General features: G+C 31.5%; 1 protein-coding gene across 2 annotated transcripts in view; it reads right to left on the bottom strand.

The window, feature by feature from the left end:
* The window catches only part of bru3 (CUGBP Elav-like family member bruno 3), a 542,443-nt gene that overhangs the window by 25,485 nt on the left and 490,903 nt on the right, over positions 1–26,055 (bottom strand). For both annotated transcript variants that reach the window (XM_090120316.1, XM_090120317.1), the window contains one exon: positions 6,997–7,076. In XM_090120316.1, coding sequence (XP_089976442.1) covers positions 6,997–7,076 — 80 coding nt within the window. The remainder of the gene's footprint in view (positions 1–6,996; positions 7,077–26,055) is intronic.

The following is a 26,055-nucleotide window of genomic DNA, read 5'->3' as shown; positions in this document are numbered from 1 at the left end:
ATATCCCTCAATATCTGTGTAAAAATTCAGTTAAACTCTCACCGACTTATCGATAATAGCCAGTTATAATAGACTTAACTCGAGTCTAAAGAATTCACTTATAAAATAAAAAAAAAATCGACTTTAAATCTCTTCGGATCCCGAGATCCATCGGCCCTTTTATGGCTGTCAATTTATGGAAAAACGAAAGTTTGCGAATACCTTTTTCTTTGAGTGATTTACGTTTAAATTCATTTTGATGTTAATGCTTTAGCCGTTTGCGATGCTTTGATTGAGGTTTACGTGGTTATGAATAAATTGAAAACCTTAAATCCGAAACATGTTTGTCCGGATATATGAATTCTTGTTGGTTTATAAAAATGAAAACTACAAATTTTTCGAACAAAACTAAAAACAATCGATTATCTTATATGTATATTTTATACTATAAATACTTGATATCATTCAATATTATCATTATATAGTTCTTAGTTTTACCAAGGAAATACTTTAAAAATAGTTTTAGTAAAAAGTCGTTAAAATGTTGAACGTCGGTTGAAACTATTCGACGCACGTGTCCGAATGTCTTTAAATTCCGTTGGGCTAAAAAGTGGAAGTTTAAATTCTACTTTTTAGTCACTTCTGTCCATGTGTTACAAAATTTAGTTGAAAAGATAAAGACAACGTTATTATTTTCGAGGGTATCTTTCCGACGAGAATACAGACTGTTATAAGTAGAGTCATAATCCAGACGAATGTATTTAAATCTTAATATGTAAGTACATACAAAAACTAATAAAGTTGTTTTATATGTGACGTATGTTATTGCACGCCTCATAAGCGAAGCGTTGAGGTGGGTACTACTGTCACTTCGCGCAAAACATCTGATTTTTCAAGCTTAAAATGTCTTTATGTATCATACATTGCACTTGTAAGATAATACATACACACACATATTAAGAAAAAACACTATTTTTAACGTTCATGATATTTTTGATGTCATTTTTGTTATTTAAACTAGTTAAAAAACAGTTTAAAAAAGTTCTGTCTTGGACGTCCGTGTGTCTGTATGTGCGGATCTTTATTCTTGTTACCACGATAGCGACCGAAATACTTTACTAATCGAGTCTTTTTTTTTCTCTTACGCTTGAGTATGCTCAGGAATAGAACCCTTTCATTTTTCAGGGTCTGATTCGATGTGGTTTAATTGTTATTAAATAAACAAAAATAATAATTAATAAATATTTATTTAAAAAAATTATGAGGCGTGCACTTTTGGATTTTCCAAATTAATTACTAGTTTATAGGCAACATTGTGCGCTATTATTAAATATTTCTTTATGAGTCTCTGGATTGAACCCAGAAACATACTTATGTCACTGATAATCCTACTACAACAGAACTGAGCTTAAAGTATAGAAAACTATGAAAATCTGAATAGATTAACCATTTAATTCCATGCCGTCGGCTCTTAAACTAGAACTCATATAAGATCTATAAAGTACGTAGATAGGGAGCGGCGACGGGCGCGTAATCTAGCCTTCTCGTAAAAATACCCCAAGCCTTATTACTTGCAGTTTAGTTTTCATACATGAAGATTAAATAGATTGAAGCTCTGAGATTTTATTATTTCGTCTATTTTACGCTTTATTTACTCAGTTGAAATATTTCAAGGGCAGACATAGATGGTTACAAACAATGATTATGCTACTACAAAAGATAGATTTAAATGTTTAACGTATTCGGGTCTCTTGTTTTATCATTAAAGGTTTTTTATTCATGGCAAAAGTATTAGCTTTACGTAGCACGGTCATATTAATTTTCCTTCGATTATATTATAAAAGATGACGAGTAGAACTTCACAAGTGTCTGGTAACTTGCTTTTCTATAAAAAGAAGTCCATATAAGTAATATTTACCGCGTCTGCATGAAAAATCAGTCAATGAACTTACTCTACATCAAAAGAAACTATTAAAAATGTACGTGTTAGTATTACAAACTCAATCTTATGTATATTCACTGTAACATTATTATCGAGCATCAATGTTGTTAACATAAACTGTGACATGATGATATCAAAGTAACATCAAAAGCACAACTAAGAATATTTTATTTTATAATCATCCATCATAAAGTGAATCAATCACTCGTTCGGATCCATTAGCGAAGTTAATCCGTACACTGTCGGTTACCTTCCATTAACTCTTTTCTTACTAGTTAATGCTACTTTTCAACTTGGCCGAATAATACCATTCTTTGAGATTCGTTTAGCTGCGATAAGTTTGGGAAAGTTTTCGATTATGCATCAAATGGTTTTGTGAATCGGTTTATTTGGTACGATTTGAATTTGAGAAGTTGTAGATTATTACAGTATCGATTATGTGTTTTATATCTGTTGTAAAGAAAATGTTCAGATTATTAGCATTAAACACATCACAGGCAATCTTCAAACTATATAAACGGACATATTTATTTCAGGTGCAGCATTTCTTTAGAGGCGCTTACCGTACAATGTACAATATGTCTAACAAATATTAACAGTAATTATATACAAGTTATTACGTAGCACCTCGTAGCACATAGTAAAGACGTAGAGGCACAAATAAATAAATAATTTAAATTTGTAGAGAGATCGACACTTATTTTATTGCGTAAAGTAATAATATCGCTTAGTTAATGCATTCTTTCAAAATATTGCTATATTCATTATATTTACTTGCTTATAGGTAGTGATAACTATTAAGTAATCTGTGCTTATAGGCTAATTATAATACAACGACTGTTTGCCAACTTTTTGCAGCCAAATTACGTACTCGTACATATGACATCATGTTTATCAGTAGTGCAGGTCTTTTGTTCCATTCGAAGTGCGAATGTGCTCGACCACCGACGAATCAATATTTACACCGAATACAAGATTAAAGCAATGAAAATCGGGCAGACAAAAACGTCATTAAGAGGAGTGCGGAGCAAATCCGACATCGGCTTTTGTGCTCGAATGTTAAGGGAATTATCAGCCGGGTCCGGCTTCAAATTCCATCCTCAATGGGTACCGAATAATCGATTTTTCGGGTAAGTAGCTACGTTCTGATTACGTGACTATTACTACTAATTATTGACATTTTTACGTGTACTTTGGATCTGTGGTTTCTTTACTCTGTGCATGTGTTGGAATTTTTACAAGAGGAAAAGGATGGTTAAGAAATCCTTAGCTTGGTAGAAATTAATAATTGTAATACGTTGAAAATGGTAATTTTCCTTTACAATTTTTTATAAAAAAAGCTTTTCGTTTAATTGCTTACCGATAGCATATAAAACGATAAACAGTATCCAGTTACAGATACTGTATACATGGCACAGATTATAAACGTCTATCCGCCTCTACATTACTCTGTGGAGCTCGTACTCAGGACGTAGTAATTAAAAGTTAAGCGGCTGTTTCGGACACTCAATTTTGGAGTTTTTTGTTGAGCCAACGTATGCCACTTGTAACTACAGTGAAAACATTCGTTTGTCAGTTGCGAATTGATTTCTTTTTTTGTTGTTGTATGTAGAATGCGAAAAAATGCATTGTCATTCGTTTTTCCTGTTGAAAATTAGAATTTTTAAGCACAAATTTCGTGTTTTTTGTGGGGAGCTATTTCTGTTAATTAATGGGCTGTTTTACCTTGTCTTATAAGCCTTTGGAATCCTTGACTAAACTTATCAGCTTTGTATTTTTTCGTAGGCTAAATAACATAAAATAGAAGAGACCAAACGCTACTTAAATTAACCAATAACAATTATTTTTATTTTATGAGATCTGTGGAAAATGTTTGTCAGAATATTGGATGCATTTTTTCAATGGCAACGATTTGTTTTCAATATTTGTTTTATGGTTCTGTGATCAAACGCTAAAACTAGCCTGAACTAACATTGGTGTGTTAAGCATTATTGTTTGAAGCCTCTACCTATATTTATTTCGTATATTTGAACAATAAAGGAGAAATTCATTTTTTTTGTTGCAAATAGGTTTCTATAATATACTAGCTTTACTTCGCGGTTTCACCCGCGTGGTGCGTCCTGTTGGTCTTAGCGTAATGATATAGCCTTTAACCTTCCTCGATAAATGGGCTATCTAACACCGAAATAATTTTTGAAATCGGACCAGTAGTTCCTGAGATTGGCGCGTTCAAACAAACAGCTTTATAATATTAGTATAGATTTTGTTCTCGAGAACGTTCTTCGAACATAAGCAAATAATATGATAAAATAATCGAGAAAATACCACGAGTATACAATAATCGTAACATAAATGAGAAATACTTTCTATATGAAATTGTATACAGATCGATTTAATTAATTGTAACAAATTTTCTTGCCGACTTTTTCTGTAGTCTTGTAGTATATAATTATTAAATAATAGGACCATACTATCCACTTTAAGTTGTTTAGAAATGTAGTCTATATCTCTCTTATAAATTTATATTTAAATGTAGTCTAGTTAGATGAATTTATTTCTCCATTTTTACTTTGATATTTTCTCATTTTAAAAAGTTAAAAATGAAAATAGTTTGTGCTGCATCACCGTGCAACCATAAAGAAATTAACACTTTACAAAACATTCTGGAAAAAACGAAACAGATTTGTATTTTCGTCGACAGTTTGCGAATTTGTATATTTTCGATACAAACCGGTTAGTTTTGCGACTGGCCGCATGTCAAACGGAGTTTGAGCTATTTTATTTTCACCATATTGTTTGGTGCTTGTTATATGCGCTACAAAATGTAACTCATATATGAGATTTTATTTCGGAGCCGGCGTTTTAGTGACGGTTTATGCATTGTTCTAGCGTTATCATTAGGACCGTCATGTGTGAACTCGTATTTTATGTTTTAAAGTTTTTATATTGTTATATTTATTTACTTTATTTTGAATGTGTAGGTTGAATTTGATATTTTTTGTTTTATGGCTCAAATGCTTTTTCAAATATAAATTTATAATGTGTAGGTTATTTCTTTTGGAAGATATATAATATTAGAATTAATAATATATTGAATAAGGTCAAGACGGTTTTATATTAATTGCTGTTGATATAATCAAGGTGAGGTCTAATAACATAACAAATATATTGGCACATATTAAGGATTCTGTTTAGGTTTTCTATTACATTTAATATTGAATCTTCTTCGACAGTAAGTTATCAAAGTTATGACATCAAAATATTTGTATCCTAGGTAGGTAATTAATGCTTTTTGTAATAAATTTATGTGGTAGAGTAATTCATCATCAATTTTCGGTCGCTAAATTTCATTGTATTATATATTATCTCTTATAATATATACAATAATTATTTATTAAACACAATAATACATTCCGGACTATTAAAAGCGTGTTTGTCAGCACACATAAAGTCTAGAACATTCACTTCAACTAACATTAACGACATGAAAACAGTGCGTATTTACAAAATGGCCAACGCAAACACGTTGGATGTCCGCAAATTGTATGCAAACGGACGTCATAATGTTTTTATGGATATCATTGTTGTTGGAACCATAATTATCAACATATCTGTCATTCACGTACTCATTTTGACATTAATGATTGTTGCCATATTATTATGGTTTGCCACATTATTATGTGTGAATTTTTGTACGAATGATATTTATTGCAAGAGTTGGAATTAAAGCAACGTTTTTAAATATATTATGTACTTTGTATGGATAGATGCAAAGACACCCGTCGTTCGTTGATAAAAGCTATGTCCAGTTGTAAGATAAACGACTAAAGCTTACATGTCCATGGGCCTATGAACACAATTTGGACTTAAAGACGCGATAAGGATAAAATATATAGTAATAAAAATTAAAAATAGAATTACAACAATTAAAATTTAATTACCATTGATAAGACAATGCATAGATAACGCTTTGCTTTTGTTTCAAAAATATAGTTCTTTTTATATATGATGATGAATTGCATAAACATTATTTATAGGTAAACCAGAATCTGATGGCAATTAAGGAAATCAAAATTTTGAGTGTGCAACCCTAGGGAAAATGGACTGAACGATCTTGATACTGCTTATTTTTTATTTTGTCCTCAATATCATTAGTCACATTACATAAGTGGACAATACTGTACTTAATAATGAGATATCCACTTAATATTATGTAGGTACATACTTACATGTATAATATACATATTAAGTCCTTTTATACAGGTAATACATATTATTATTTACACATACCTATATTTGTATATTCATAATCAGTATGCCATGTGGAAATATCGATATAATGATAATGTTGATCAAAGCTAGACTGCTTATAATTTTTTATAAAATAAAATAAAAATAAAATAAAACTATGTTTATTTTCGTAAGTATTAACAGATACACACACATATACACACATTATAAAATTGACTTGGACAGCTTGGACTTGACGAATAGCCGTATTGGAAACTCCTGTAATAAGTTTTCATAAAATTATATTCTAATCAACAAACAATATTATAGTTACCTACATATAATATTTTTTAATTTAAAGTATCAAAACGGGTAAGTCCTATTTACCAATAAAATCTTCAAAATTGAAAATTGTGATGTGTTTGACCCTTCTTCATCGAATGTTTTTCTATACACATTATAAACAACATCTCTTGCTTGTGATCACAGCGGCTTTTTCGACATTTTCGAAGATTTTTTAGACAAAATCCTAAAAATTATTCATCAACTGCAAAAAAGACAAATAATTTGACAACCAATTTGATAGTTTTCAAATAAGTTGCCACATGAAAATCTTTTATTTCTTAAATATAAATATGCCATCAGATTCTGGTAGACCTATACAAACGATTTAAAACACCCAAATATTCACAATCTTACTTCCCTTGCAAGGAACAGTGAACACGCAATGAATAGCATTAAGATTTTGAGGTTAGATTTTCAGCAAATTAGCGCCCAAAATGCAGCGCGCCACAGATAAGCGCAACAAATCAAGCGCTGTCAGCGCTCACGAGCTACGAACTCACCGGCATAGTCTGACTTCCGTGCAGCTGTGTGATCGCTTGCTGCGCTTCCTGGTGGGAACTGAACTTGACGAAGGCGCAACCTGGAACAATACGCATTAGATTAGTTACGTCCATATATTACGGATAAATTATCTAGATAGCTTGGTGGTGGGTTCGAATCCGGTTCAAGATAATGTGTTGGAGCTTAGGGATATAATGGATTCCCTGTAGGTATTAGTTTAAATGGTTTAGACTTCAGCCAGATATGTATATTTAAAAATGGAATAGAGATTTTCATTTATTTTTACAGTTTTCATAAAAAAATATCCAACGTAAAAATGTAAAACGTTACTGAAATAAATTTTCATCACTTTTTAAGTGACATGCGTTTCAAAATTATAATAAAATCCTAGAATAAAAATATTTTTCAAATATTAAGTCTGAGTCTGGTTGTAAAATCCCAGCTGTAACCAAAATATTATTACTTATTTACAGCCATTGAACGCAAGTAAAAACACAAGAACCACAAAACGTTTTTATTATGTGTTCATAAAAGCAAAGCATCTGAAGTTCTCGAATCCATCAACCACGAAATAGAATTCCCAATACATTTTCGTTAGAAGCAAACAGAAATCCATTCAATTTCCATTCGTCTAAAAGCGAATGTTGCGAACAAAAAATTTGCACGAAAAAACGAAAATCTTAAACAACACCGCGTGGGGATTATCACTCAATTTTTCAATAACAAGCTGTCAGGCATCGCGGATGGTAGTCAGGTCATATCAATCTTGGTACAGGTGTGCGAGCGAGACAGCACCGCACGGCCACGAGTTGGAGCGGGACGGGCGCCGTGTCCGCCTAATGACGACTGATGGATCCCAGCTTATGATCATAGGATTACCTTTACTCCGAAACTTGGAAGTAAATCAGTTACCGAGATGCGGGCTGAACTTTAAGAAATATTAGTATCAGGTGCCTTCTAAATTAGGGATCGTTTTACGCGGCTCTTTTTTATCCCATTGTCGTAATGTGTAGTGAAACTCTTGATGCGATTTCCACTGACAGTTCCCTTTTGTCGCTAATGATCCCGTCCCTTTTATTCCACTCTTTGACTTTCCCACAGAGTGTAAGTTATTGGTTATTCATTTTACTAGTTTGTTTGATATTGCTCAGCACATTACTACTACTACTTTGGTGCGGATTGCTACTAGATATCTATGTAAATAATCGAATCTTTACTTGGTTAATATTTATATTTGAGATTATAAAAATGAACTCAATAAAAAGGTAACGTTATAACTTTAAATATAGATAGATAGTTCAACTATTTGATTTTTTCATGAATGTTTTTAATCATAGAACAAACAACAATAAATAATAACAGAGTTGCAAATTTTTTAAAAAATTGTTCAAAATATTAACCACCCTTATTACCAAACCGTCGCGGTCGGCCATATTAAAAAATAAAACCCCAAATAGCGCCACAATCCGTTTGACACAATACTAGAAAAGAAATAGGCTCCAATGTCTAACGAAAAGGAAATTAATAAAAGCAGATTTTCCGCAGTGCACTCATGCCTACTTTATGAACGTCGAAAAAAGCCACGGATGAGAAAAAGAGTACAAAAGAAATTAAGGCACCATTGTATCCTTTTGTGAGACATTCCGTAGGAATTATGCCTGATTGGTTGTTCGGCTCGGCTTCGGTGGTTTCGTTTCGACATTTCTACTAACCTAGGATGGGGTTAGTGGGACTAGTATTGCTACATTGTGATATACCTGCTAGATAGGTCGTTTCATTCAAAATATACTTAAAAATATACAGATAAAAAAAAAAAAAACATTTGCAATTTATTGTAACTGAAATATTTCAGTAGTTATTTTATGCTTACAGGTTATTCTTTATATTTTGAAATTACATAATATGATTCTCTATTTTCTTCTGGTTTATCCTCATAGATAAAATTTATAACATATTTTTTTTAAAGTTAAACTATAACGCTCTGGTAATAATCATTAACTGATTACTTTTTTAACTTTATTATATATTAAATAGCATCTTCTTAAAATTTAGTTCTTACATAAAACTAATCTATATACTTCACACTTCCACTGATGTTTTAATACGTAATGGCTCGGTAACTTAAACCGAATAAAGCGCCCTAAATTATCCTTACTAGCATGTTAAGGAACGTAATAATGCTTTATGGGTAGTACTTAAGGGCTCATGTATAAATCTTAAGGGTCTTTGTCATTAACTACCTCCGAGGTGTTGAAGATTTAACCTCCCGGTTCAAGTTGCAGTAATTAGAATATTTTGTGAAAAACTGGGAGGTATGACTGATTTAATTTTGTGTAGATACGAGGCATGAAAGACAGAAGATAAATACAGGTATATAAAGAAGTTATTTTGACAACGTTGATTTGAGGTTAAAAAAAATCTATAATAAATAATATCAAAATAACGTCATGTACTTTAGAAGCATATTTTCAAATTTACACACACATAAGTATAGCTATAGTTAAATCAATAATATAATTACAATTGAACGAAATATACAATGTAGAGTCACGAAAACACTGCCTTAACGTTATAATATCCTGAATCCCTGAGAATAATAATATTATAAATCGTTCAAGTAGCCAAGAAGGCGACTTGCCCTTAAGTAAATCGATCGATAGAATCGATGAAATGCATCACCGACCCCACAAGCGGTTACAGCGCTTCACTTTTATTTCTCATGTAAAAGCCATTAGTCTGTATGAAGCTCGCTCATTTCTTATTTAAATGACATCTAAGTAAGATGAAATCTCCTAAACAAAACCTATTAGGAAAACATCTCTCGTGGGTTTCATAATGCTCTTTTAAACGGCCCTTTAAGTACTTATGCGAAGAATTTTATATTTTCACATAAATATTTTATCCCTCGTTTGATTTGTGCGTAATTCCTTTAAGAAATGTTTATTTGTTTATGTATTTTAGATCAAATACTGAACCATGGACGTTCCATATAATTCATTAAGATTATTTATATTAATTTTACTTAGTTACTTTGTTTAATTTTAATATTTGATACTTATTATTATATAGAAATGAAACTAGAACATAAACTAATCAACATTTTTTATTTCTGTTATAATTCTTAGTGTGATTTGAAAAATCAAACCCCTGAACATTATAAAAAAACAACCCACGAACAGTCGCGAATCCGATTATATCACGGCAACTTATAGAACTCGTCCAAACACAAACGAACGCTGAATTTAAAACAATTTCCCGGGAATTTTTCAGCAATTCAAATAGAAGTAGTTTTAGCTAACATGCAAGTTTACACGATCCTTATTCCGTCGGTTGTTTGCGTATTGGACTGGCGTACGCAAAAGTTTGCGAATTCACATCAAAATGGAGATGAGCAGAAATTACATAGTCATGACATTTTTACGTGCCACCAAGAAATAAGTGCGATTATCATATGTAAGACTTCTTACGATTGATATAGAAATGTTCCCGATTTGGCGGAGCTAAGTTAATGGATTACAAATGTATTTATGAATTGGGTTAGCGATTATCTCGATTTTGTCTAGAAATAATGTTCTGTTTCTCTAATTTAACATTTTCTTTCATACCTTCAGTATTTCTTCTGTATAAATACGCAAAATGCTTATTTTACCTCTCAAATATTAAGTGTTAAGATTTGTTTAACGCTATAAAAGCAAAAATATTGTTCATAAGTATTATATTTTGTAATCCCCAAGCTAGATATAAGAATTGTCTTTGAATCGCTGACGGTAACAGCTCTGTAATATTGTCTATAAAAACAAAGCACTGTTTGAAATTAAGATATAGAAGAAAGGCAGAAAACATTCAAGTTACAATCACCCGCCATGAAAAATTACTACGTCATTACGCACACTGATATCAGAAAGTGACATCAAAATTTCAACGGACGAGCCAAAAGTTTTAAAAATATAATGCTTCCGATACATAAAGCGATTAAATTCGACGGCTACACGGTGTCATGCTTTCAAAGCATGCACAGTTATATTGCACAAGCGGTTTAGTCTGGTAAGTTGAGCTTCAGGTTGAAAGTTTGGATATTTTTTCGAATATTGCAAGAAATTTATTTTGGTATAACATTGTGACTGTGAAGATGAAAGATTATTGAAAGGTTTCAGATACTTGTGCTTAGTCTTTACATACAATTTTTGTTTACAAATTTAGCGCATGTGAGTTTTGTTAACTAGCAAAATCACGATAAATTTACTGTCTATGTTCATATCTCATATGTATCTTATCTATAGTACTGTTTAACAGGATAATTCCCAAGCATGACCCATGCTTCCAAATGCATGTATCCTTGCTTTAAAACATTTTGCTATCGGATGGCCATAAAGGCCTGGTGATAAAAACTGATCTGTAAGTTCGACGGCAACAGGAAAACAATTCTTTGGACACTCGCCAACTTACCTGCACACCCTCACATTGTTGTGACTCTGAAAAACTCCATAAATATTTATATTGTGAGTACAAAATATTTGTTAGGCGTTTGTTGACGGCGCCGGCGACGTTTGGGTTTCAAAAATCTGGCAACTACTATTGAGTAGATGTTTATTAAGATGACTAAAATACAGCCTATATTTCATAAAATACTTCATTCAATATATTCATTTTTGTATCGTTTTTTGCTCTATATTACCCATATCTTTTATTTATGTACAAATTACAAAACAGCTTTATCGAGATGTGTGACCTGTCTGTATGTAATTTGTTAGGATCATCTGGGTTTTGCATACCAATTATGTATGTGTTCCTCAGATAATATGTTCATGGTATAATTATACTCTCGTTCATTCATGGTTTCATGCGCTCGCGAGCCAACATATAGCGTACAAACTGCGGATCGGATTTGATGCAACTTGTGACCGTTAAGGTAATGTTGGCGCCGTCGCGACGAAACCGGTCAAATGCTTGCTATATCGCTTATTCGTACTAAACGAGTTGTTTTCATAAAAATTTGTTAGTCGGTTTAGTAGGGGGAGCGTGCAATTCGATAGTTTTGGGAATGTTCGTTTCTTCCTCTAATAATAATTAAGATAACTTGTCGAGGTATCATCTCTAAAGTAACGTAGTAAGTGATGGGCGGATGAATTACAAGCAAAGCTATTGAAATAAAATGGTTCTATTGCTTTGTCCATATAAAAATACACTCACATTATTTAGCAAAGCGTTTAGTGCATTATTAAATAAAATTCAAATTCAAATTCAAATTATATTTATTTGCAAGAATGTAGTTACAAATTATAGATGTTTTTAATTACAATATTATGTGGCTAATACATTCTACCCATTGATTGGGTGTGCAAATATTGAAAAAGAAAGTTGATTAGTCTAATTATTTAAATGTACACACAATTCAATTTTCACAATTACGCGAACGCACTACGATTAACACGATTATATCACACAATTATCACACACAATTCAGTTTACACTACTTAAAAGTCATAAATTCTTCAATGTCATAAAATTGTTTCACCATCAACCAGTTCGTCAGTTTATTTTTGAAAAAATTTACTGGTAGTTCCTTGAAATTGTCCGGTATTTTATTATATATTTTAATAGCCATAAATATTACACTGTTTTTAGCTTTGTTAATTCTACACGTTGGGAAATGTAATTTGTTTTGGTATCTTGTCAACATATGCGAATTTACTTCTCCTTTCTTCTTAAAGTATTCCGGGTGATATTTTACAAATAAACATACTTCTCTTATGTACATGCAAGTTAAAGTAAGGATCCGTAATTTACTAAACAGAGGTCTACAACTGTCTCTTTGGTTCAAACCGCACAGAGCTCTGATACATTTTTTTTTGTGAGACAAATACCTTCCGCACATCACAAGATTGTCCCCAAAGAATGATTCCATACGAAAGTACAGAGGAAACGTAGGCATGATAAGCATTTATTGCTGCATTCATAGAAACAGTTATTAATTCGTTTTCGTAAAACATTTATTAATTCGATTAATAAGCCCCATTTGTAAATCCCTTATTTTTCTTTTTGCTCTATGGCCTATGCAATACGTGTCGTCCCAAAAAAGGGCACATACGACAAACGCTTTATGACAAATCCGCCCATTAACATTAAGGACAATTTCCGATAACGTTTTGCTCGTCAATACAAGACGTGGTAAGTAACCTCGATCGTGCGTAAATATGCGTATTTCGTGAATAATGAAATGGATGGGGTTAAATGGATTTTATATAGCTACTTATTTAAATGTGTATGGGGTATTTCCGTATGTAGGGATGATAGGAATAATCGATGTTTTATCGATTGATTACAACACTATAGCATTATAGTGTTGTAAATCATACATTTAAATTTCTTGTAATTACCAAACGAATCGATATATGCAATTCACGAAGACTAAAAAAATGTCTAAAAAGAAAACAGTAAAATAATTTCACACATAATATTTTGCGTATCCATTTTTTGGTGAAGTCTACAAATAATGAAATTAGTATTCCCGCCTTATACTGAATTAGTAGTAAGTAAAATATATTAATGGAGTTATTTCAATAATATTTATATTCACATACATTTGAATTGGAATGTTTTATACAGCAGATTGAGAGAGCCGTGATCTGAAAACTGATAAAACTTAAATAACTCCAACTTTGTCCTTATCGGTGACTCTTTGAAATATAAATTCGTGAAATAATGTTATCTATTATTATATCTTTTAGCTTCATAAATTATTTTTTGTTACTAATTTTGGGTGAATAAGTCATTGCTATTGTTAGGAAGTTCAATTGTATAAATTGTTTTAATAATAATTTTTTATCTCGTATTATGATTTTAAAGTAGGTATTATTATTGACTTGTTTTGACAATATAATATTATGTTCTTACGTATTACGTGGTATTACCTATATTGTAAAATATGTGAAGTATAAAAATATGCTATCGATATTATTACTGTATTAAATAGAGAAATATATCAAATAATTTTTAATTACATTATTATACGTACAAAACAAAATCTATTTGTTTCATTCACTAATCTATTACGTATTAGTGAATGAAACAAATAGACGTACGTAACGTACGTTACGTAACAAGCTATCGATACTAAACGGAAACTTAGGAAATGACTAGTTTAACGATAAAGTCATCTTTACTTAAAGCCTAGGCTTGCGTGCTAAACGAACATAGACCTTATCATAATCACTCTCCACAAAATACAGGATGATATCCAATAACTCGCCACACATTTATGACCATTATGTGCACACAATACAGCTGATAATTCCTTGAAAATCTCCTGAAGCTTGTAGCGAGCTCAGCGGACGTCTGTACTTGTTTACACCCTTATCTTTTTACGTCAAGCAATTAGGAGCATTTTATGGTGATCGACTTCAGCGTAATGAAGATAGGTTTTTTAATTATAAACGGATTATGTTTTTTGTTCGCCCTTTAGCGTAATTTGATATTCATGATATAAACCTCGTAAATTATTTATTAAGGAGCCAATTCTTCTTAATTATAATCTCATTGAAGTAGGCTTTATTTTGCGTAAGAAATTAACAAACATTTTCATTATTTTAATCGTTACTTGCGATATTCGGTGTAATGAAACATATACAAATAAGTAATTCATCATATTGCATAATCAAAAATTCAGATTTTCTACTAAACAATCCAATTGGAACAAACAAATCTAGAAAAACAGACTCGAGTGCTGTCAAATGTGCAAAAAAACATTGATTACTTTAAAATTTTGCCGTGTCGTTGGAGGCATGAGAGCTGCCTCATTATTTTCACGGTCTATACTTCCTGAATTCGGTCTAAAAGCGTAGTGCACACCGTTGTAGTGAAACCTGACAACCGACATTATGTACACACCACTATCTAGTATAGTATAATCTGTGCATTGCGATATGCTAGGGAGATTCTTGTATTGTCGATTAAAAATAGAACACGCTTCTATATTTGAAATATTTTTTTCGAGAATCATTTACAGCCAGGGACGCGTATAATGTATCACAGATAATCAAGAATAATTGTCTGTCACACGTTCGCTTCTGGGGTGCTAAATGTTTGGACATTTTTTCTCAATTTTTTATCCAATCGACCATGAAAGTGAGTCATTATTTTAGGAATTAATAAAACAGTATGAAAAATTATGCATCAATAATATGTATCGTTATTCTAAAATATTGATTAAAATATTATGCTCGTAAAGGAAGTATATATACAAGATGGAGGATAAAAATAGTTGTTTGATTTAAAATGCTTGTTCAACATTTCATGACAAAAATAACGAAAAGAGGCCCTAGGAAGGATTATATTTTTCCATAAATCTCTGCTATGCTCTTTTCAGGATTTATGTATTATAAAATAAAATGTGTTTGATATAATTTTTGTGTTTATATATTTTATCCTTTAGGTTGGGAAAAGCAGCTGTTTCACTAATTTTACACTTTTAATTATTATCACATTTATATTATACCTCACATTGGTATTATCGAGCCCAATTTCAAGTTACTGACACTCGAAATAACAAGGCAGATATATCAATAGTCTGTAAGCACCTTAATTCATCGGGTAAATATTTCGTAGGCCTGCAGACCTCTCAACGCGCTTGGTTGCTGTAATTTCACATTACTTCAGCCAGATCTTAATGATCGGTATTGTCTGCTTCGCTCCAGGGATGTATTTACATATTGTAAAGCTGTACGTAGTTATAATTGAGATATTTGTTTGTGAATTGTATTATTTATTTATGTATATTGTAGAGAAAATTAAATGAAATGTAAATTAAATTTAATCTATATGTAGAATGTTAAAGATTTTCTTCTTTAGCTTAAAGATTAATGAATTCAGTTTTTTCGAAATGATATCATGAATTAATTTTAGACGAAGCGAAATATTACATATAATTCAGGTGGTTATGAATCATATTATGTATTATATAGGACCTATCTTTGACTACACTGAAAAAATACAATAAACATTTTTATAAAAATTCACTGAATAATTGAAACAACGGTAGACAATCTTGTTTACAGTTACGACAGTGACCATTAGGTACCAAATTATGACCATTTTGGACGTATAACCCTTTAGGTTTTCGCCTAGAGAAATTTCTTCTCTACATGCTTATTATCTACATAATCCAAAAAAACTATACAAAATCGCGACACATTTGCATCGAGCTTCCAAAAATGGCGTGTCGTTAGTAAACGTAAGCAGAACGTCAATACTGACCTATTTCGCAAGGGTCTGGTCGCCAAGATAAGGGCTGTGTGTAGCGAGGCGCATAATTGGGACCTTCCCGTAAGCTATCGATTGCTTTTGATTACTTTTATGATACAATCGGATTAGACAGGACTTTTTGTAGATGGCAATACCAGGGAAACATAATGCATGCAGGACGAAAGCTTCGAGTTTTGGAAATTGTAACGTAAAACGACTTAATAGAGATAATAGCATGAATAAACTTTATTTTTTAACTTTATTGAACTTTATTATTGAATAGCATGAACCTATAACATTTATCTTTGAAAATTAAACTTACTTAAATATAAGCTTGAATATGAATCCACAAGCTCCTGAATTAGTAAAATACTGTGTCTCAGAATCTAGTGGCTTTTCCCAATTATGCTATTAAAATTGAATTTAACACTTAAATGACATTTAAATAAAATTAGGTATATGTTTTATGATCCTCATATAAAGAATAAATTCAATCTAAACCGTATTAAATGTTTACCCAAGCATTGCATAACGCTTGTTTCTAAGCAATTATACACTTACGAAGAGTAAACACGCCATTTTTCCTCCGTATAAAACTGTAGGAGCTACATAGATAGCGCGTAATCGCTGATAAAGCCACGCATAGACTTGCTGTATAATTGCTTAGGAGCTGCTGCAAGGGATGAGAGAAAGCGGTTCTTTTAAATGTAACATCATTACAATCGTATTGTTATTAATACGAAAACTTGAAGTCAACATTTTTTAAATATTCATTTGCTCTTTTATATTATGCAAGAGAGCTTTCCTGTGTTTCTTCATTGAGCTTAAATATAATGTTTCGAGCGATGTTCCAAGTAATAATATACATATAATTACTTGAATGTATTGTAATATTCATAAGGGATAGCTGTTATGCGAATTTTCCTGAAATTATACAGAAAAATGAACAACATTTATATTAATTTGTTTTTTATTATTTGTTTTAACTATGAAATTAATAAAAATATGATGTTAATTTTAATTAATGATTCAAATAAATAACAACGATTAATTTTTAATTAACATTCTTCTAACAAACTCTATCACCTTCTAACTTGAGCCGCACTTTTTACAAAAGCACGCAATACCACTATTTTTTAAACACTGACAAACAATTTACATTTACCCTTAAATTTCACTAAAAATACGTAGAGCCAGATTAAACCGCATCTAATTTAAGATCCGAGCGAGGCCTCACGAAATTCATTAGCTTGCTTAATTTATAGTTGCCTGTGAACTTTAATTATTTAGGCGCAAGACGTTTACGCAATAAACAAAGGTTTTGGGGAACACAATTTCTTTACTCGAAGGGAAAATGATCGGCTTTTTCTGGTGAATTTCTTGGTGTCATCCATTACATGAAATATGCGAACGAATTCAAATAACTGGATTGGACATGGATGCATTGCATGGAAAAGTTTAAGTAAAATATAAGTAACTAGCTGTGCTTCGCGGTTTTACCCGCATTGCTCCACTCCTGTTGGTCGTAGCGTGTTGATATATTATATAGCCTATAGCCTTCATCGATAAATGAGCTATTTAACACGTTCAAACAAACAAACTCTTCAGCTTTATAATATTAAGTATAGTTGTGTTTTTCAATAGAAAAAAAAAACGTTTGCTTCTGTTTTTAAACCATTAATCGGTCCGCACGATATTTAAACATCCCATTGCTAATTATTATTGGCACTCAAATTCTACAATAATGAAGAACATAGTAAATAATCATATTCAAAATATTATAATATATTCGTAGTGTAGTCACATGTTTTATTTCTTCCTTCTACTAAGTAATTATAATTATGCGTAATAAAATAAATACATTAAATTCAAATTACAATACTAATAAGCTCTTCATCGAAAAAACATAATAATATCATCCTTCCAATAGACCTGTTCACACCATTTCACATTGCAAAAAAAACTAAATCGCCTCATAAAAAGCAAATACAAATAATCAATTACGGCATTTCCTCAACTGAACGAACTGAACGAAGAAAAAGGTTGATAAATAAAAACTCTGAAGCTTTCGCTAACACCTAATAACCGCTCTAAGCGCACCCTGTATAAAGCCAAAGTAATAACTCCGTCCGTCTGTACATTTGTATTCAGCCCGCGGCCCCGCTATATCTTTTTATATCTTTCCACGGGTTTAATAAGGCCGGTAAATGTGACCTCAATGGTCCAACTATATTGGCGGTTATGGGTCTATCGCCACTATACAGAGATAACGATCTGTTAGTTTAAAAATTGATTTTTTTATGGTAATGTTAACTTTTCTGGATATCAATATAGCGTTTTATGTTTATTTTGTACCTTTTTGTATCGTTGGCAAACCAAATTAAAAAGTCGGAATTCCTTTGCATTTTGTCGAATATGTAGCTAATCGTAATTTTAACAAAAGAGCATGAAAAGTTAATCTCTTTATTATTTCACTTATTTAATTAGGTATATTAGATACGTGTCTCTTTTTAATTCTACATGTGATAATCTCTGTTCTGTGTCTAACTTAGTTTGAATAACATAATTATGCATATTATGCGTCCAATCAATAATCTCACGTAACTAAATATAACCACAGCCGAGCTTTTATTTTTTTCTTTTTGTTCCCAATACAAGGTTTCTAGGAGGGTTGGTAGCATTTATAAGCATATTTATCTATACTTATATTATAAAGGTGAAGAGTTTGTTTGTTTGTTTGTTTGTATGAACGCGCTAATCTCAGGAACTACTGGTCCGATTTGAAAAATTCTTTCGGTGTTAGATAGCCCATTTATCGAGGAAGGTTATAGGCCTATATATATCATCACCCTAAGACCAACAGGAGCGGAGCAATACGGGTGAAACCGCGCGGCACCGCTAGTTAATTATAAAAGTCTAAGATATAAAATAATTTATACTGTATACATATTAAATTTTACTCTAATTAATTACTCCACGTAACTCACGAACTCCTGAACATGTTTTGATAATTTAAAGTTTATGTCTTATTTGAATTATCTCCTATTAAATTAGTATATTAGTACCTACTTTTAATTTAGGTATTAAAAACTTTAAAAACATTACAAAACCGAACAGAGCCGGGGCGAGCAGCTAGCGTCTAAAGTCCGATAACCTCACCGCCAACGTCAAACCTAACTCTTTTACGTGCGTTTCACGTTATATGACTCGTTAAGGTGCTACACCGATTAGGCCTGCTTTATGGCGGCTGTGAAATTCCGCCCTTACAATGTTACGGTTATGGTTACCGATATATCACAACCGTTATGTAAATGCTGAAGAAATTACTGTTATTAAATCGGAAAATTATGTCTTTCTTGTCTCTTGATGATTTTTAACTATTTTTAACTCGATTTCCTAACGAAATTTAACAACGTAAATTGTAAAGTGAAAAACAAAACCATACTTTCTTGAGAATATTAGATGATATATAAAAAAAAATCTAGGTGTACCAAGCATCAAACTTTCCTTTACACCAATGGTTTAAACTTTAAGAGATATAAAACTTAAACTATTTTATTTATGACAAAATAATCTATTAGTATTTTTCCTTTTCTTCATAGAGCATCACTAAATCCTTCAGACAAAAATAGATCACTCAAGATACGTTTATTTATATTACACAAGCTTTTATATACTTTTTAATAAATACGTTAAAACATCAAGCAAATGTAACATCAATTTATTCCCAAATATGTCTGACGATATACCAACATACTCGTCATTATTCAAAGGAGTAGATAAAAAGAAATTTTTACATTTAAGATGTTGAACCCTTTGTTTAAACAACATGACATCAAAGAATTGTCTTGTTTATATGTATGTGACGTTGAGAAAATATTCTTTTTTCTTTGACGGTGGATATTGAGCAAATAATGTTAATAACGTTAGGAATGATGTAAGCAGAACTTGAGTTTTTTTGGCAGGGAATAATATGGTCCCTTTGTATGTAATACGAAGTTATGAGTCTGTTTATAATATAGTGGAAAGATAATACTTTGTTGATGTAAATATAAATAGGAAAAGAGAATTATAAATGTAAAACTTAATTAATTTTACTCGAGTTTATAAGAAAATTCTTTAAGTCACGAATGTAATCCAATATTTCGGTGAGTAAAGTGTGAATACAGATTTGCTCTTATCTAAATAACATAGCATATTCATTTACTTATAAATTCTAAAAATATCTTGTTCTACTTCTCTTTCGACCTACGAAATACTTAGAAACAATCCTTGAAGTTCCAAGAATTGAGGTACTCAGTCAAAAGCTATACCTAAGAAACTGGATTACCTTACTCTGTTAATTGGAATTTAACCAAAGTTTAATATGTAATTGATACTCCTTTGAACTTTGGTTTAACGAGTGTTAGTTACTCAGTTGTGTTCAGATAAAGATCACTACACATAAATAAAGACTTCGACCGCGTTTATTCGCGAATAACTTAATAACTACTGCACCGATTTTCATTCTGTTTTCACCATTAGATAGCATCATTCACAAGAAAGGTTGTATACAAAATTTGTAAAGTTTAAATTAGCGCAGGTAAAGCCAAGACCAGATAACTAGCCATAGAATTCCGCCCAAGAAATATTAGTAACAGATTGCACTAATGCTTTCCTGTCTAATAAAAAATTGTAAAAGCTCAACAGTATCAATCACTTATTAATATTAACAATACCACATTGGAAAACAAACCTTACAATTAATGAAATAGAGCCGCAATTTAAGACGTTAGTGTGGAAACAATGAAAAGACGTCCACATAGAATTGCTCACTGCGTTTTAGTTGAGTTTAATTAATTAGACGAAGTGCCGGTATCTCTGGGGAACGGTCATTAATTAGCCGGTTCTTTGGCTATCGACCGGCTAACAAACAGATCGTTAATTTATTACGAATGTGTTTATTATTACACTTTTATAGTTAAAGCGGTGGGATGGACAATGGTTACTCGGTATTGGTATCTTACCGTTTTCGTTAATTTTACTATACTATTTTGTTTGGATATTATTTCTGCATGAGGTTGAACTTTTTAAGCGATTTAAAAAAGCCAAGAATCAATGGCTTTTTCAACATAATATTTTAACAGCGAGCGTGGGTAGGAGCAGACCAAAAATAGTAATAAAACAAAAGTTATGTCTATCTAATTTAGACGTGATCTCAAAAATTATATTCTAGACATTCGTCTAGTATCTATAAGGCTTTGCAGCATAATTGAAAAATATTAATACAACACTAAAATACGAAGTTAACGTTTTTTTATAAATGGTAAAAGAAAAATGATAATAATCACGTTCCAATTACTTCACAATACAATTTATAATCCGTTAAAGAAAGGAGACAAAGCAAAAATACCGTTAACGATTCAGCCTTAACAATTACAATCACGCAAAAATGGTTAACAAAAATTAATAACAAACCAGAATTAATAAAGCCGTGGTCGAAAATGGAACCAAATTATATCTGATTTACATAATTCTTATACAATTTCAATGGGACCATCAAGTTAAAGTATTCGCAGCTATTAAAAGACTCCATTAGGCTGAATTGCTAAAGTTCTGTACCTCTTGGCGGGAAAATTAAAAATTATTAAGATCGCAATTTCAATGAAAGAGCTTCCATTACCGCTAATTAATATTACTTATTGTCTATATTCACATTCTCTTATATATATACTTATGTTATCTTGTAATAAGAAAGAAGAAATAGTGTGAATAATTCATATTTTAATATGATGATAAAAATATATTGTTGTTGTTCACTTTATTTGATTTGTTAACCTTCCACAATTCGCTCTCAAATAAATTGTTTTACGAAGCTGTAGAAACTAATTCTAAGGCTTTAAAGATATTTCATAAAATACCTTATTACATATACCAATGTGATTGCCATTTATCACACAAAACATTTTATAAAAGAACCGTTTAATTTCCACCCGCATAGGGAAATAATTTCAATGCGTTTATATTTGTGAAGGAAGCCCAGAAGATTGGCAGTAAAGCAGTCTTCAAAGTGAATCAATCGAGCGAATTATATGAATTGAAGCCTCAGAAATCTTCGCTAATGAATATAATGCAAAGTTTTATTTTGAGTGGAAAAGGCGAGTCTATTGAACTCAGAATTTGGGTATTTATCGAAGTAATGAAGACGGTTTTAGATATTGGTTTTGATATGGTATCGCGGAAAAAATGCGACGATTGATTTTGATTGTGTAGGACTGTAGTTAAACCACATGATAAATATTTGTGTTAAAAACTTGTTAAGTAGACGTGAATAATTTTTTTTAATCTAAATTAATTTGTGTTTGACATAACTTGATAAACAAACAACTTATAAAAACAAAATGATCATTGAAAAGTACAAAATCTATACATATTAAATATATAACTGTTCACAAATGAAAAAAGGCAATTCAAAGAAATAAGCCCAGGAATACTAAGGACTAAATCTCCAATAATCCATTCTGAATAGGCTTCAAAGGTGTTAGTGTTTATCGTGATCGATTGATCCGCAGCATCCTGGAGTTACATCTTATTAACGCTATGAAAGGCCTGAATAGGATTTGCTATGATCGGTTTATATACTGGCTCACCCGGCTGTGTACAGAACTAATGTATATAAAATTCTTTTGATACTAGCTCAATATAATAATATTATAATTATGACAACAATCATTTTCTAAAAATGGTCTGATTTTAATTAATCTTTATACTTTCTGCAATGTTTTAATAATCATTAGAAGTTTCCCCAGACTTTATTGTAGATAATTTGTTTAGTGTAATTTTTGTTTTAAAATAGTATCTGCATACGGATATGAATGGATATAGTCTATGCCACTTGAAAAATAAAAATTAACTGAAATCTATATTTTGAACGGTTCAAATCTAAATGAGCGATATCTCTGACCTTATCACACTTTAAACACTTTATTTCCACCACTATTCCTACAAATCTATAAGATCAAATTCGAACTAGACATGTGACACTCGACATCCACTGTTCGGAGGGTTGAATTTAAAGGTGGACAAACATACATTGAAACGTAAACGCGTGTGTGAGCGAGTGACAGACGTGTTTCGGTCAGACGAGTGTGGCTTGGCCCAAAGAAAAGATTTCCACCCTTGGCTTCGCCAGTTTGGTCTAAAACCTTATAAATTGTATACTAAAACCTTCCTCTTGAATCACTCTATCTATTTTTAAAAGAACTGTCAAAGTCTGTTGCGTAATTTTAAAGATTTAAGCATAGAGACGCACAGACGACGGTAAGCGAAGCGGTAAGCGACATTGTTTTATACTATGTAGTGAAATACAAGCATAAGCATAATATAAACTACTAAATAGTATAAAACAATTCCGCGAAACCATGGGCGGAAAGCTTGTAATGTATAAAGAAACATGAATCACAGAACTGTTGAATTATTATATTTGAAACTAGGATCGCTCGGAAGTAAAGTCTCTATAAGGGCTCTCACCTGTTTCCATATTATTGCGATGCAACATACTTCAACAAATATGCATTGTATTATGAAAAAAAAATTGGTTGTCTGTAAAGTCAGTTTACTGAAGATAGTTGAACGTGACAACGTCCGATTGTGCTTCTTTGTCGCTCGTTCCGCGCTCTCGCTTCCACTTCAAACCTTACATGGAACGCCTCAGAGCGAGGTAACGCCGCATGAGTCATGTTTTTTCGTGCGTGCAACCAGCTCTATCGAATTATAAGACGTTGTCACGTTAACAAAGGTTTATTAAATGTATTATTATACGTATTATAAATTAAATAAATATGATGATAAGATAAATATACAGCGTTTAACATAAATAATAATATACAATTATTTAACAGTGTCCTATATTGTGAATTACAATTTAAACTAGATTAAGGTAATATATTCAGATTTCGTCCCTTAAATATAAGCTTATAATCGATTCGCCGTATTTCACCGATCTATTCTAGCATTATTACCAGAAATTCATAACATAAATAAACTCACAATTCTAAAACTCAAAAGCTACAATTAGTAATGATTTATAATGAACTTGTTATCAACACAGACAGTGTTATCAGCTACAAAGTACGTCTTCAATATCAGATAATATAATACTAGTACTACAATGTATAAAATTATTGAAGCCATGTATAATATATCGCTCATAACTTGTTACACAGAGGTCCATCGTGCGTTGTGTACACTGAGGACCCTAATTTAACTCTCGGAAAGTCACTGTTTATTTTACTTGGCGAGAGACTCGGCTAACTTGTTTCCTATTCATAATGATATGATACCCTTGTCGGTTAATTAAAAATTTCTGAATTTGTTGTACAATTCAATGAAACATTTTATTAAAAATTACATTTGTATACTTTTATTATTTAAATTTTAGATATTTTAAGTTGAAATGGAACCTATGTCGTAACACATTACTATTTTCAATGTTTAAAATGATTATTTATTGTGGATATTATTAAAGGCAAGTTTCACAAACCAATCCAAGCAATCTAGATTGATGAATTATATATAATACTAGCGGTCCGCCCCAGCTTCGCCCGTGGTACCTACATGTTTAAACTATCCAGCTCTCAAGTTGGATCGAACTGCACATGGTGTGCGAATTTTATTATAATCGGTTAAGTGGTTTAGGAGTCCATTGAGGACAAACATTGTGACACGAGATTTATATATATTAAGATATTTTTTTTAAACTTTGCTAATGAACGTGCCTAGAATTCTGTATTTTTTAAATTGTAGCAATTAACTATTTGGTATCTTATGCAGTATTGCGTTACATGCGTTAGATTTTAGTGACTCATCAAAATATTATAGTCCACATTCCGCAATGTAACCATAATATACAATCTAACTTCTCATTTACCTAGCCAAGATATTTGCAGGACTTTACGACGGTATAAAGCCTCACCCAGGCTATTACTTAACACCATCATTTATGTTTAGAGGGCACACCTTTGTCTACAAAGTCGGTTAATTTATACCGTCACAACCGTGAACTGTTCCAATGGGTATTTTTAATTGCATCATCTGTTTGCTTGCGTGGAACTGCGTGTTTTCAATTCGTTGTTGGAAATCTTTGAGACATAATTAGGTATTATGTACGTGAACATAGTATAGAATCAGGGAAAAGGGATGTATGAAGAGTGTTGAAGTAATCTGTGCATAAAGAAACTTAATTGTGTATTTCAGTTACTATTTGATCTATGAAGAAGTAAAAAATACATCATACTCGTAGTCATCATACATCATAGTCGATTACATTATTCTCACATTAAAAAAAGTAGTAACATTGGTTATACAGTTGAAAATTACCGCTAAAGCTTTATAACCAACGGTAAATTTAATGAACATTATTCGCGTGCTGTTTTAGAAGCAAATATTGAAATAGTATAGAACAAACACGAATACAAAACCACTCTTGAAATCGGGAGTTTCATAGAGTGTTTATTTACCAAGATTCCAATTTAACTCTCGCTCCGTAAAATTTATCTAAAGCAATGTTTGTTTGTTCACAAATCCGCCTTCCCTTTCGTTTTGGCACAAGATCTTGTATACAAATGGGTAGGCTGCTAAACTTTCACTTTTTGGCCGTATTCCAACGGTTTCGATAACCGCCGACTCGAATGGAAACACTGAATAAATATAGTGATTATTTTTGGAAATATTACCTTTAAAGCATTATTTTATGGGATTCATTATATTATGTTGTAAATAAAATAGTAGTAAGGGGTGATAAATAAATAGGAAGTTATAAAACCATGATATTGTTTTGA

The sequence above is a fragment of the Colias eurytheme genome, chromosome 4, assembly GCF_061535395.1.
Source record: "Colias eurytheme isolate Ceu_HAF_F1 chromosome 4, ilColEury1 Martin Lab GWU primary, whole genome shotgun sequence".
In the NCBI taxonomy this organism is placed as follows: domain Eukaryota; kingdom Metazoa; phylum Arthropoda; class Insecta; order Lepidoptera; family Pieridae; genus Colias; species Colias eurytheme.
Note: the sequence above shows the minus strand (reverse complement) of the source record. Positions and strands in the feature narration are given on the sequence as shown.